This window comes from Saccopteryx bilineata, chromosome 4, assembly GCF_036850765.1.
Source record: "Saccopteryx bilineata isolate mSacBil1 chromosome 4, mSacBil1_pri_phased_curated, whole genome shotgun sequence".
Taxonomy (NCBI): domain Eukaryota; kingdom Metazoa; phylum Chordata; class Mammalia; order Chiroptera; family Emballonuridae; genus Saccopteryx; species Saccopteryx bilineata.
The window spans coordinates 164,497,434-164,512,608 of record NC_089493.1 but is presented as its reverse complement, the minus strand read 5'-3'; the positions used below and the strand labels follow the sequence as shown (position 1 = coordinate 164,512,608).

At 45.1% G+C, this 15,175-nt stretch overlaps 1 protein-coding gene across 6 annotated transcripts in view; it reads left to right on the top strand.

Annotated features, from left to right (window-relative positions):
* The window catches only part of SIL1 (SIL1 nucleotide exchange factor), a 276,662-nt gene that overhangs the window by 75,829 nt on the left and 185,658 nt on the right, over positions 1 to 15,175 (top strand). For all 6 annotated transcript variants that reach the window (XM_066272611.1, XM_066272615.1, XM_066272612.1 and 3 more), the window contains one exon: positions 10,386 to 10,498. In XM_066272611.1, the coding sequence (XP_066128708.1) occupies positions 10,394 to 10,498 (105 nt within the window). In that variant the 5' untranslated portion in view covers positions 10,386 to 10,393. The remainder of the gene's footprint in view (positions 1 to 10,385; positions 10,499 to 15,175) is intronic.

Genomic DNA, 15,175 nt, shown 5'->3' with positions numbered 1-15,175 from the left:
AAAGGGGGGGTATGGACCCACAAAAAGCAAATAAGGAAAAAATTTGGGTCAAGAATAAAATGATTTGCTTTTAGGTGTTGGTTGACTAAGAGTTATGATGAGAGGAATAAGAGGGAAACAGGAAAATGGGGGGACAAATTAAAACATTACTATTGTATTTAGTGGTACAAGAACTAGATAAAATGGAGAGCCAGGGATGGGAGCACTGCTAGTGAGTTAAAAAGATGAAGTAAAAAAAACCCAAAATGCCACAAACATAAGTTTGAGTCCCAGATAAGATAATTTGTTCGTTATTGAGGTTTGAATGCGAGGAGATGTAAAGGAGAAAGGAAGAAACTAATATAGAGGGAGAAAAGAAAGAGAGAAGAAAAAAGAGGGAACCACTAAAAGAAGAAAAAAGAAAAAAGAGGAGAGAGAGAGAGTTAAGGGTTTTGGAGTGCAACCCTTATAGAGAGAAAGGAAGAGGAAAGAAAAGATAATGGGAGATGTAACACTTATGGGTAGTGTAGTTCAAGGAGAGGAGAGAGTAAGACCGGCAGAGAGTTAAGCAATCAAATTGGAGGAGGAAAAAAAAAATCAAGAATGAAGATAAGAGAAACAAACAAACAAATATAATAAAATGGGATAGGTTATAAAGTCTGCGGATTATTCTTGATTTTGAGAAGTTATCTTCTTGCTTTTCCTTTTCTCTCCCTCTTCCTGGTCGGTGACTCTGTACCCCGGGTTCTGCCTCTTTGGCACACTCAGGTAGAGGTTTGTAGTTGATAAGTCTCTATGGTGATGTCATGTATTGTGCTTCAGTCTCCTTGGCAGTCGAGCCTCATTAGCATTTTTAGGGTCCGACAGTGGGAGAGTCCGTGTTCCTGGAGCCTCTCTCCTAGTCTTTCCTTCCTCAATTAGTAGCCTGATAATCCAGCTATGGGGTTGCTGCTGCCTCTGCCTGGATAGTAAGAGGCTCAAAGAGCTGGCAACTCCCCGCTCTATTCCCACTCAGCACAGGGCTCTGGGTAAGGCTCAGTCAGTCAGAGCTGCTAGCATAATCAGGCGGGGCTTCCGCCCACTCAAAGACCTCTGGTTCTGCCACTCTGTCCAGTAACATGGGCGGGCGCCCACTCCCGGGGCGCTTGGAGGAAATTCTCGCTCACTATGTGCATGCGCAGACCAGGATATCAGGCCAGCAGTCTCAAACTCTGAGTGAAACCCCTGCCCGCACGGAAAAGTTCCAGTGTTGGAATTGGCTCTTGCTCCCTCCCCGTGCGCGGCTTTTTCAGGGTGCTGGGGCGGCCTGGAGATTCCGCTTTTGGCCCACACAAACCAAAGGCTCCTGACTCTGCCCCTCTGTAGGATAACACGGGCGCGCACTGCTGAGGCACTCGGAGGGATCTCTCGCTCACTATCTGCGTGCGCAGACCAGGATATCAGGCCGGCTGCCTCACCCTCTGAGTGAAACCCTCGCTTGCACGGAAAAGTTCGAGTGTTGGAATTGGCTCTCGCTCCCTCCCCATGCGCGGCTTTTTCAGGGCGCTGGGCGGCCCACACAAAGGCCTCTGACTCTTCCTCTCTGTGGGATAACATGGGTGCCCACTCCCGGGGCTTTCGAAGGAATCTCTCGCCCACTGTCTGCGCGTGCCGACCAGGAGATCGGGGCGAATGGCTGCCCCACTTGTCTTTCTTTGTCTGGGTTTGGCGCGAGTGTTAGCTTGTATTGCTTGGGTTGCCACAATCACAGTTTTTTCTCGGCTTGAATCTCCATGCCATAGCCTGGTTCGGCCGTTTGTGCCGCGGCCGTTTGTGCCCGCCTTAGTTTCTATACTCTCAGTTCCCAGTGAAAGCAGCCCTATTTAGGTTAGTGAGGAAGGCGGAGCATTTCTTACTCCCTATTTCCTTCGGGGTTTGATTATATATTTAGCCAATTTTTCGTTCGACCATACCTTCGGGTGTATTGCGAAACATCTGGAGGCTCCAGGGATAGGTTTTTCTGTTTCTGGTTGAAGATCTTGTTGGGTTTGGGGGGAGATTTATCGGTATCACTTCCTACCATGCCATTACTCTGACATCCCACTTGTTTTCTTTTAGATGGAGTAGGTAGGGAGATGGGAAGCATCAATTTGTTGCTGTGGCACTTAAGTTGTTCATTGTTTCTGTACATGTCTTGACTAGGGACGGGGGCTCCAGCTGACCCGGTGATCCCTTGCTCAATCAGGTCAAGTCAGAGACCTTGGGCTTCAAGCCAGTAACCTTTGGGCTCAAGCCAGCAACCATGGGATCATGTCGATGATCCCATGCTCAAGTTGGTGAGCCTGTGCTCAAGCTAAATGAGCCCGCATCAAGCCAGTAACCTTGGGGTTTTGAAACTGGGACCTCAGTGTCCCAGGTTGACACTCTATCCACTGCACCACCACTGGTCAGGCTCTTTGTGAGCCTTCTGTCCTCCAGTAGCCTCCTCTAATTACTTTCCTTTTTGGGTGCCTTGGGTTTGTTGAGAGCAGTCCCTGTTTGCTTGGCCTGAGTCATGACTAATATTTGGGCAGATACTGTTCCTATTAAATAAATGGTCCCTGGATTAAGGATGGTCTGAGTCCACCTTTCCACCTGGTTTAGGGGCTAAATGGGTTAGAAGCCATGAAACCAGTATTTTTTTTTCCTGTTCAAAGACTTTTCCACTTAATTGCTGTCTGCTTCCTGACTTTTAGTTTTGTTTATGTCTTAGAAGGGAAAAGCCTGTTTGCCTGACTACTCCAAAATTATTTCTCTTGTCCTTCAAATTATTCGTTAAAAATTTATTTTTTCCCTAAGCCTTTGCACATTGTTTTCTCTTGTCAGGCTGTCCATTCAGTGTCCTCTTTGCATTGTTTCTTCAGCTTCATATTTGCTCAAATTAGACAGTGAGCTTCTGTTTGTGTAGAGGTAGGTGACTGTGTGTTTGTGTTTGTATGAGTTGGTGCAGTGCATAAGTAGTAATGAGTGTGTGTCAGTGGGCAGAGCTCATCCTATAACCTTCACTTTGTAAAGCAGAAGATTGTTTTATAGCTGTTCCTGCAGCTGGCATTACTACATGATTGTGGCCTGAATCTCTGGACACTGGTATGCTGGGAAAAGCCCTGAGTGGGCTGGGTTAGCCTTGGGGCTCAGCAGAAAACTGACTTGGGTGTCTCTGTTTTCAGCTCTTTGTGGGGTTCCTTCTTTCCCACTTGTTTCCTTTGCCTCCTGGGAGTAGATACCAACAAAAGGCATCGGTTCTAAAGTTTTAGGTATGAGGTCAGCTAGAAGGTGTGTAGATTCTGCAGGAGGTAGGAGCTCTGGAGAGTGGTTCCAGGGTGTCTGGCCGGGTCCTGACTGCCTTTGGGTCCAGGGAGAAGGTCATCATCCCTGCTCTAATGACGGTGTGAAAACTAGGTGTCAGGTGCTGTACCAAGCACTTTCCATGCATTGTTTTATTTAATCCTCTCTAAAAATCTTTGAAATAAGAGCTCTCATTATACCCATGTTACCCATGAAAAAACTGAGGCCAAGTGAAGAGGTGTCCAAGACCACATAGCTAGGAATTGGCAGAGCCAAGAATTCGCTGTAAGTTTGTCTGACTGTAAATTCAGGTACTACACCTGCTACTGAATGTTTTTATCTCTTTGCTTCAATTTCCTTCTTATAAGATGAAGGTGGGAATTCTTGCTCTTTCACTTTTTCCAAAGGAATTAGGGAAACAAATACATGACCATATACACTTGTAGGTTAAGAATGTGAGCATTTTATAAAACGGAGTTCCAAGTGCTCCTAGGCAGGCTGCTGAAGTGACTCTGCCTGCTAAGGACACTTGTAACCTTTTCTTTTTCTCCCCGTGCTTGGGCCCTGGGACTGAAGAGTATCCACTGTCCATAGGGCTTGCCAGCAGTCCCATTCTTCCTTCCTTTGTTGGCTTCCTGCATCCTTTACTGCCCGAGAGAAGACAGAAGCTATGGGAGGATGTCCTCCTGTTTTCATAGGGACCAGTCCCCTCCCTCAGTTCCCTCCCTGAGTGCTATATGAATTGAGTGGAGGACATGAGGCACCAAGGGACCCACGGCTAGCCAGTCCATGGGCCGCCTTTCATTTGCGCCCCTATCATCTGTTCTGACTGCAGTAAACTGGCAATACAGATTGCCGTGTGCAGTGGTCAGCAAACTTATTAGTCAACAGAGTCAAATATCAACAGTACAATGATTGAAATTTCTTTTGAGAGCCATTTTTTTTTTTTGTATTTTTCTAAAGTTGGAAATGGGGAGGCAGTCAGACAGACTCCCGCATGCGCCCAACCGGGATCCACCCGGCATGCCCACAAGGGGTGATGCTCTGCCCATCTGGGGCGTCGCTCTGTTGCAATCAGAGCCATTCTAGTGCCTGAGGCAGAGGCCATGGAGCCATCCTCAGCACCCCGGCCAACTTTGCTCCAATGTAGCCTCTGCGGGAGGGGAAGAGAGAGACAGAGAGGAAGGAGAGGGGGAGGGGTGGAGAAGCAGATGGGCGCTTCCCCTGTGTGCCCTGGCCGGGAATTGAACCCGGGACTCCTGTACACCAGGCTGATGGAGAGCCAAATTTTTTAAACTAAACTATATAGGTAGGTACATTCCTTATTGAGGTAGCGCCCACATGTGGTCTTTTGTGGAAGAGCCACACTCAAGGGGCCAAAGAGCCGCATGTGGCTTGCAAGCTGCAGTTTGCCAACCAGGGTCCTAGATCATCCAACCTTAATTTAAGTAGAGGTACAGCCTATAAATGGCCAGTTTTAATAGAAAAATGGGCACCTCAAATACCTTATTCTTTTGTCCTAAAGCCTAAGGATACTTAAGGAAGGAGTTACTGGTGGAACATTGAAATACATTCCCCTTTCTTGGACAGAATTAATTAGGAAGAAGGATATAAATGTAAAGGTGTAAGTCTGTCCTCCATTGAGAGCCAAGGATAGGCCTTGGCTGGTTGGCTCAGTGGTAGAGCGTCCGCCCGGCGTGTGGAAGTCCCAGGTTCGATTCCTAGCCAGGGCACACAGGAGAAGCGCCCATCTGCTTCTTCACCCTTTCCCTCTCCTTCCTCTCTGTCTCTCTCTTTCCCTCCTGCAGCCAAGGCTCCATTGGAGCAAAGTTGGCCCGAGCACTGAGGACGACTCCATGGCCCCTGCAAAAGGCACTGGAATGGCTCTGGTTGCAATGGAGCAACACCCTGGATGGGCAGAGCATTGTCCCCTAGTGGGCATGCTGGGTGGATCCCGGTTGGGGCACATGTGGGAGTCTGTCTCTGCCTCTCCTCTTCTCACTGAATTTTTTAAAAAAGGGACTTTTTATTGGCTTGCCAGGTGAATCTTGGTTGGGTGCATGTGGGAGTCTGTCTCTCTGCCTTCCCACTTCTCATTTCAGAAAGAAAAAAAAAAAGAGAGAGCCAAAGATAATAGGAGGGTTTGTTCTGTAGGTGTGCAGGGGCAGATGATATGGTGAACGCAGGGTTAGCATGTGGCAAATGGTTTTGGGAGGTCACTAAGCTCTGGCTGAGTATGCCAACCTTTGCCTCAGTGGTATACCATGATTTTGACTTTATTTATATCAGGGTCTGAGGTTTTCTTTTGCTGCTGCTGCCCTAGGTCCCCGCTTAAGGGAGTGGGCCATCCTGGCAGAACATAGCTGTGTGCTACTTCCCCTTTCCCTTTTTCCTGTTGTCCCCCACCTTCAGCATAAAGCCCAGGGAAAACAATGCCTGCTTGCTCTTCACCTGCCGCACCCCAAATAAGGATGAGACCAGGTGACATGGCTGTAGGTCAGGCTTTAAAAGGACAGAGGACACCATTATCTATGCCTGCTTGCTGCAGAATTTGCACTTGGCCTCTGGGTGCGCCCGCAAAGCCTGGGAAACTGTCTCACATCCTTCTCCCAGCCTCATGTCTTCTAGGTCTTTCCCCATGCATATGCCCACTCTCCATGTTCTCTCTCTCCCTGTTTCACTTTTTCCAAAGGAATTAGGGAAACAAATACATGGACATACACACTTGTAGGTTAAGAATGTGAGCATTTTATAAAACGGAGTTCCAGGTGCTCCTAGGTAGGCTGCTGAAGTGACTCCGCCTGCCAAGGACACTTGTAACCTTTTCTTTTTCTCCCCGTGCTTGGGCCCTGGGACTGGAAAGGAAAAAAAAAATGGAGGCAATAAATTGGTCAAGTGTGCAGCCCATGGAGAATTATTGGGGGGAGAAGCATTCATTTGCGATTGATCTCATTCTTAGTTTGGAAGACATGGTTCTGAGGGTGTTAATGTGTGTACGGGAGACTGAGGTGCTGGGAGCCTGTAGGAGCTGCTATTGCTCTCTTCCCCCACTGCCCTTTCCACTCCAGGAGTGTGGAAGCTGCTGCTTGTGCATCAATTGCCTCTGGTCTCTTCTTCCTCCATCAATTCTGGGCCTCCTCCTCCTGTTCATTTGTCTTCTTTTTTTTTTTAGTGAGAGGATGTGGAGTCAGAGACGACTCCTGCATGTGCCCCAAGCAGGATCCACCCAGCAAGCCCACTAGAGGGTGATGCTCTGCCCATCTGGGGCCCTTGCTCTGTTGCAACTGGAGCCATATTTTAGCACCTGAGGCAGAGGCCATGGAGCCATCCTCAGCGCCTGGGACCAACTTGCTCCAATGGAGCCTTGGCTGCAAGGGGGGGGGGGAGGAGAGAGAGAGGGAGGGGTAGATAAACTGATGGGCATTTCTCCTGTGTTCCTGACCAGGAATTGAACCTGGGACATCCACATGCCTGGCCGATGCTGTACCACTGAGCAAACCAGCCAGGGCCTCATTTGTCTTCTTTGCCCTTGACTTGGTTCTCATTTGTCCCTTCCTCCTCCTCATTTTCCCTAGAGCTGATTCCGGTGTTTATTCCTGACTGTCAGGAGGAAGCATCTAACTTTGTATATGCATATACTCATGAACAGTCTCATGTAGGGGGAAGGGAATCTAGCTTTTGGAGTAATCTTTGTCTCTCTTATTGTATGTTGTCCTCATAATGCTGTGAGTCCCCCACTTCCATTTTTTATTCCCTTTTTCTCCACAGCCAGGGCTGCAGGGGTAGGAAAGGTATCTTGGGACCCATCTCCCTTTCCAGCCTTCCCACTCCTGATGTGGCAGCCTCTGTCCTTCATTCATTCTCATCCAGCCCCCTCACACCCGGGCATGGCCAGGCACCTGTCCAGAACCTAGTTCCATGCTGTGAACTCCCTGTCTTTCAGTATGATTGGTGCCCTAGGGAGCCAGGTTGCTAAGGGAAGCTCATGTGGCACTCAGCTGGTCCATTTTGTCGACAAAAAAGAGGGGAGAAGCTGGCAGAAAGCAAAGACTTTTGCTTCTGGGTAAATGTAGCAGCTATTTATAGCACCCGAGCCTTTGCTTTTCCAGTTGGCTGTACTTTTTTAGCACAGTGCCGGTCCAGCAGGGCTGTTTTCTTTTATGGCTCCAGATGTCCTTAGGGAAAGTTCCTATCTGCCCCTGAGAAGGGGTGGGCTGGGCAAGAGGTAATAACTTCTGAGCGTGGGTGCAGGCAGTGCTTTTGATCCCATGGCAGTCACATCATAGGAGGAATTTCTTGAGATAGCAGAAATAGGAAAGAGAAAAGGGTAAACACCATACTCTTAAGAGATATTCCCCATAACTAACTCAGTTAAGCCTCTATTGAGTAAATTGCCTAATGAGGTATATTAGGGCTGAGTGAGCAACACAAAAACCTTTTATAAGGGTCTGGTCTAATACTGACATATGCTGAATTTTTCTAAGGCTTTTTTTTTTGGTCTTTCGTTTTTCTTTCTGCCTTCCCTAGATTATTTGCCAATTTGGATTACATTCTCTTGTCTGGTTTATTGACGAAAGTTTTTTCACCACTTCAAATAGAAACTCTGTACCCAATAACTCCCCTAATAACCTGTAATCTGTAATCTACTTTCTGTCTCCCTGAATTTGCCTATTCTAGGTATTTAAGTAGAATCATATAGAATCTCATTTTATGTCTAGCTTATTTCACTTGGCATAGTGTTTTCAAGGTTCATGCATTTTGAAACGGGTCAGAATTTCATTCTTTTATGGCTGAATAATATTGCATTGTATGTGTACACCACATTAAAAATATAGTCATATGTTGATGGATATTTGGGTTATTTCCACCTTTTAGCTATTGTGAATAATGCCGCTAACATTCACATGGAATTATCTGTTTGAGTCACTGTTCATATCTTCTGGGTATGAAATATATGAAATATATTCAAATATATGAAATATATGAATATATACCTGCAAGTAGAATTGCTGGATCATATGGTTATTCAGTTTTTAGCTTTTTGAGGAACCGCCAAATTGTGTCCTGTAGCATCTGCACATTATGATCCTACCAGCAATGTATGAGGGTTCTAGTTCCTCTAAGGCCTTGTTTACATTTGTTAATTTCTGGGGTTTTTGTTGTTGTTGTTTAATTGTAGTAGATATAAAGTGTTATCTCATTGTGTGGCTTTGATTTGCATTTCCTTAGTGATTAATGAGGCGATAATCTTTTATATTCCTGTTGGCATCTGTGTATCTTTTTTGAAGAAAGTCCTTTGCCCATTTTTAATTTGGGTTGCTTGTCTTTTTGTTGTTGAGCTTTTGGAGTTATTTGTATATTCTAGATATTAAATTCTTGTCAGATACGTGATTTGCAAATATTTTCTCCCATTTTGTGGGTTGTCTTTTTCATTTTCTTGCTATTGTCCTTTGACACACAAAAGTTTTTTAATTTTGATGGAGTACAATATATCCACTTTTTCTTTAATCACCTGTGCTTTTTGGGTCATATTTAAAAAACTGTTTCCAAATCTAAGGTTATTAAGATTTACCTTATATTTTCTTCTCTGAGAGTTTTAGCCTTATTTACTTAAGAAAAAAAATTTTTTGTACTCATGCATGCATTTGCACGCAAACAAGAGAGAGAGAAAGAGAGAGAAAGAGAGAGAGAAAAGAAGGGCAAGAGATGAGAAGCATCAACCCACTAGTTGCAGCACTTTAGTTATTCACTGATTGCTTCTCATATGTCCCTTGAAGGGGGCGGGGGCTCCAGCCAAACCAGTGACCTTGGGCTAGAGACACTGACCTTGGGTTTCAAGCCAGTGACCTTTGGGCTCAAGCCAGCGACCATGGGATCATGTTGATGATCCCACACTCAAGTTGGAGACCCCATGCTCAATCTGGTGAGCCCATGCTTAAGCTGATGAGCCTGTACTCAAGCCAGCAACTTCCAGATTTTGAATCTGGTACCTCAGTGTCCTAGGTTGTCCACTGCTGTACCACCAGTCAGGCTAAGAGTTTTAGCTTTTAAATTTAGGTTTTTGGTCTACTTTGAGTTACTTTTTTGTATATGGTGTAAGGGAAGGGCCCATTTTATTTGTTTGCATGTGGCTAACAGTTCCAGAATGGTTTGTTGAAGAGACTGTCCTTTCTGTATTGAATGTTATTGGCACTCTTGTTGAAAATAATTGGCCATATTTGCGATTATTTCTGGGCTTTGAATTGTTTTATTGTTTTATATGTCTGTTCTTATGCCAGTACTGCACTGTTTTCATTACTGTAACTTTGTAGCTAGTTTTGAAATCAGAAAGTGTGGGTCTTCCAACTTTGATTTTTCAAGATTTTTTAAGGCTATTCTTTGTCCCTTGAAATTCCATATATATTTTAGGATCGTTTTCTCGATTTCTTTAAAAAATAGTCATTGGGATTTTGATAGGGATTGCATTGAATCTGCATATTGCTTCAGTAGTATTGTCATCCTAACTATTAACTCTCCCATCCATGGACATGGGATATACTCTCATCCTTGTATCATTTTAATTTTAACAGCTACTAGGGCCTGCACTTTGATTTGTTTGGCTTTTTGAAAAGTGATGTGAAAGGCTTTGTGGCTTGAGAATATTGAACTTTACTGGTTTAGGGATGCTGGTGACATCTGTGTTCAGTTATAACTGCGGTTATGGTTTAGAAGTAAATGGTTATAAAGCTTATGCAGATCTGGGCTCATGTCTCTCCATATACAAATCAATTGATTAGTTTCCTTTTCTCCTTACCATAGTCAATACCACCCCTTGTACAACCAGGTAAGTTGATAATGAGGAAGGAAGGGACGGGGTTGTTATAATTCATGCAGCACTCCTGGTGGCTCAGTTCCAATAAAGGCATGTCTCCCTTGGGTGGCTGGACTCCTTATGGGAGATGAAGGCTTTATTTACATTGATTTACCCTTGTGGTAGAAGACCTCCCTCTATCTGGAAAATATCTGACATTCATTGAACAAGTGATATCATGGGAATCATAATGTTGGTGGATCAGGCACAAGTTTCCTGTTGACCTTCTGTTTCCTGTGTTTACATTCCTCAGGTCTCCCTATGATTCCCAAGGGCCTGCCTATATGTAGGATGGCTCCTCTGGGCATGCTGCTTGGGCTGCTAATAGCCTCCTGTTTCACCTTTTGCTTCAGTCATCAGAACACAGTAAGTATCTTGTCACAAATAAAGGGATCCCTGTTGGGTCCAGAAAAGCTTCCAAGCCACTAGAGTTGCTTTGGGAGTGGGGTGAGGTTTTACTTTTCTTACAGGAACATGGCCAGTGCTGGGTTGCTAAGTCTGGATTTCTTCCTCTCTATCCCTGAGTCCTCTGACCTCTGTTTAAAGTTCATGGTAGTGTTTCTTTTTGGGGAAAGTATGATGATGATAATGATATAATAATAATAAATATATATATATATTTTTTTTAGTGAGTAAGAGAGAGACAGTGAGACAAAGAGGGACAGATAGGGATAGACAGATCACAAGGGAGATAGATGAGAAGCATCAATTCTTTATAGTGTCACTTTAGTTGTTCATTGATTGCTTTCTCACATATAACTTTATCAGAGGGCTACAGCTGAGCCAGCAACCCCTTGCTCAAGGCAGTGACCTTGGGCTTCAAGCCAGCAACCTTTGGGTTCAAGCCAGTGACTGTGGGGTCATGTCTTTGATCCCACGCTCAAGCCAGCGACCCCTCACTCAAGCTGGTGAGCCTGCGCTCAAGCCAGTAACCTCGGGGCTTCAAACCTGGGTCCTCTGCATCCCAGATCGACGCTCTATCCACTGTGCCACCGCATGGTCTGGCAATATAAAAATTTTAATAAGAAGATGCTTATCATGTACCAAACACTGTGATTAAGTGCTTTATATTTATTCTCATTTAATCCCCCTAACAACTACGATTATTATCCTCATTTTGAGAAGGAGGAGTCTAAGGCTAAGGGACTTGAAGTAACTAGGCCAAAATCTTACAGCCAGTTTGTGGCAAAGCTGGGAAGGTCAGGATTCTCCTTAAGAGCTGGGTGCCTGTGTGGTGAGCACCCAGTATGACTGTTTCTTCCTCTACTTCTCTCTTCCTTGTGCTTTTTCTCAAGTCTGTCTGTATCTCTGTGTCCTCTTTCCCTCTGTCCTTTTCTCCCAGTTTTTCCCAGGCTCCTATTAACCTAGACTTCATTGCTTAGGGTTCTGTCATTGCCATGGGCAGGACCAAAATGCCTCAAGAAGGTCCTGAGCTTGGCCTGGCTGCAGCATATTATAAGGTTCCTGGCCCAGTTTCCCCTGGCCTGCCTCAGCTCTCAGTGCCCTCTCTTTCCCCTCCCTTGAGAGGCCTTGACTGTCAGTTCTGACAGTTTCACCCTTCCCGAGCCACCTTTCCAGACCCTGGGGGCTCCCACTAAATGTTGGGTAAAGTGCTGGGCCTTGAAGTGCAAATGACGATTGAGATGAATTTAGTAACAATCCAGCTCAGCTGAGGTTCCCCTTTGGCTCATGGCAAGCTTCCATCTTCTCTCTGAACTCATTTGTTTTGTCTCTGCATTTCTCCCCACTTTGTGGAGCAGGAGAGAACTAACAGTTAGGAGTCACGAATCCTTTTGAGGTTTTAATGGTTTCTGACTAAGATCTTATTGGTACTGTTTTTTTGGCTTCCTCTTCAAGGACAATGAGAGTGAGATCCCATTGGCTCCAGAGGGTGGGACTGGCCATAGCATGACAGTTGGGGCTGTCTTTGGCATGGCCTGACCCAGAAAAGCACCGAAGCTGCCCCTGCCCTCCCTGCCCTCAACCTGTGGCTCATGAGGATCTGGGTGCTCCCTTTCATGGGCTTTAGCAGATGCACAGTGAACAAAAGCATGCTGATGAATTTACTTAAGGACTGTGTGTTAGTAAGTCCCTTTTGGATAATAGTCCAACCAAATAGATGAGCTTTCAGAGCCATAATTATTCTGGCCCATTTATATTAGCTCTGTTGAGTCTAGTCTCGGAAAAATGTTAATACTGACTTTCATCAACAGGAGCTACTTTTGTCCTTATGTCTGTTCCTAGCTGTATCCATTTGTCATAATCTTTCATCATGTGCTAAGTACAAGTAGGAGTTGAAGCATCTTTTCTCTCATACCAGAAAAATTGCTGCCCTGATGGCATTTAAATCCTAATTATGCAGCCAACCACCTTTATAACAGTGAAAGTGGCTGGTGGGGGAGGTGGGGGCGGTCATGATCATTTCTTCAGAGCCTGGAGTCCAGGCAGGTGCCCCTGGAGACCTCGAATTGTCCTTTCCAGGGCACTTGTGAAGGTTAATAACCATGCAGGAAAGGTTGGCTGTGTGTATCAGAGTATGATCTGGAGCCAGCCTCCTTTCCTGGCTCTTGCTGTGGAACCTCTGTGGGGTACCACATCTTAGGAGCAGTGTGGAGGTTAAAGTGATACTGTTGTGTGGTGTACTGGTCCCTTCAAAAAAGTGGTGAGTAATGAGGGAGGGAGAGGAACCCAGTGGAAGGAGCACAGACCCTTGGTAAACTCCCTTTTGCTACCTACTTTGGCTCTTTGACCATTTCTAAGCTTTGTTTCCTTATCTATAAAACAGGGTTGGTACTTCCCTCTTAAGATTTTAGTGTAGATCAAATGTGATTATATGTCTAAAGCACCTAGCATTGGAACTGTTATAATAAGGTCAATGGATGGTCAATAAATACCATCTGTTATTTTTAACAAGGGGGTGGCTGCTTCTAGGGTTTAATTTAGGACTCAGTCAGACACATTCCTGACACAAAATGTTGCCCCGGCAGTCTGTCTCTGTCACAGCGTCTATCAGCCTATCATTAGAGATTCATTTATTCTCTTGGATCTTGAAGTCTTTGATCTTTAAGAATCTCTTATTCAGATATAAGCGCAAGGAAGTGTGACATGGTAAGCTGTTGTCAGCTAACACCTTAGCTGGGATTTTTTGCCAGTTAGTTGAGAGGAAATTGGTATTTGGAGTGATGGTGGCAGGGAGAAGAGAGGGCTGAGGATTTAGCATGGAAGGGAACCCTGAGAAGTCAGCTGAGAGGCACCAGAGCATGGGGGATTGACTTTGGAGCTGACCTAGGGCTGTCTGGCTTCTCTTACCTCTTGGTCTTTCTTTCCTGTTTAGGACACTGCCCAGGCAGAAAGAGGGTATAGTCTTCCTTGTTCTTTCTTTGGGACTGGAGTTTCTCACCTGGTCCATGAGAACCTTTCTTTGGGAAGGGGGCTTTGCTGATTTGCTGTGGTAATCGCATTGCCCCGCTTCATTTCCTCCATATCCAGAGCACAACCATTAGGGCATATAACTAAGAAAGAAACACAGAAGTGAGTCAGAAATCATGTATGGACTTTGGAGCTAGGCAGGCCTAGACTTAAATCTCTGCTCTGCTTTACCCTGCCGTGTGATTTTGCACAGGCCTCATATTCATCCTTATCTGTAGAATGTGTATGAAAGTATGTGCTTCACAGATGAAACTTGGATGCGTTGTTAGGCATGGAGGGCACTTCAGCTCAGTGTTGGGCATATGATAAGGGCTCAGTAAATGGTAGCTGCTATTATCATTACAACCTCAACCTCATGATGTTGCTTTTCCTCAAAACCTCTTAAGGAATTTCTCTTTTGAACTGACTGTTTAATGGTATGTTCATATGACTGAATCTCCTTCAGTGCTTGCCAGATGTGATCTTGGCAAACAGTCTAAAGTCACTGTAAGCCAGATTTGGTGAACAGGATGAGCTGATCAGATGGGAACCCTAGTTTTGTATCACCCCCACTAAAAGCTGAGGTGTGCTCTGAAATAATGATAGATTGTGTGTGTGTGTATGTGTGTGTTTGTGTGTGTGTGTGTGTGTGTGTGTGTGTGTGTGTGTAGCTGTGGCTTAAAATCTGGTTCAAAAGATAGGAAGAGGATGCTCAAAAACATTTTGAGCAGTGACAAGATTGTTGCAAAAGTGTTTGGCTTTTCTAGGGCTTGAAATATGTGGCTCAGCAGTTCATCCTTCTCCTTTTAATCCTTCTTCTTAAACTTGCTCTGATAACCTTATTAATACAATCTAGAAAAAAAGGCTTTCCCAGCCCTTACTCAACAGAATGAACACTAGCCCTGCCTAGATTTTGAAGGGCTTTTGCGATATTCTCGTCATCTCCATTCTCCTTGCCTTTTTCTGTTCTCTTGATGATGAGAATTTGGTTGCTTGCTTTTAGCCACAACTACTAGGAGTTACCTGGCTAGTAGATACACTAAAGCAAAAGTTTTAATTTAAAGCTTATAGATGATTAGTTTGGCTCTCTTAGTAGTCTAAAAATAAGAAAATTTTACATAAACATCTGGCTTTCTGTTTTCAAGTTGAATGCCTTCATGCAGCTGAGTAGCAGCTGCATTCTTCAGTCAAGGCAGGAGGCCTCCAGTTTTGACAGTCCCACTACTCCCTGTGCTCTACACCTGGCCCACCACACTTACTTACATCCATCTCAGTCTGACCCTAGGAGGCATTTGACCCACACATCGCTAAGGTAAATTTTATTAACGTTCTCCTAGTCCCAGTGTATGGTGCTTCAGGCAGAGGCTAACCAGCATGTCTGGGCCCTGAGTACACAGGCTCTGGCTACTTAATGGACAAGGTAGTCTTTGTTCTAGAATGTGTGACTAATACTTAGCTTCCAGCAGACTCAGCCAATGTGGGCTTGCCTCAGTCTAAGACATCAAAGACATACCTGCCTCTGTGTGTGTGTGTGTATGGGGAGGGGGCGTTCCTTCCTCCCTTTGTTCTGTGATTACAAACTAAGCCCTGTGCTAGGCTTGGGGATTCAGTGGTGAAAGAGAGTGACATAGATCC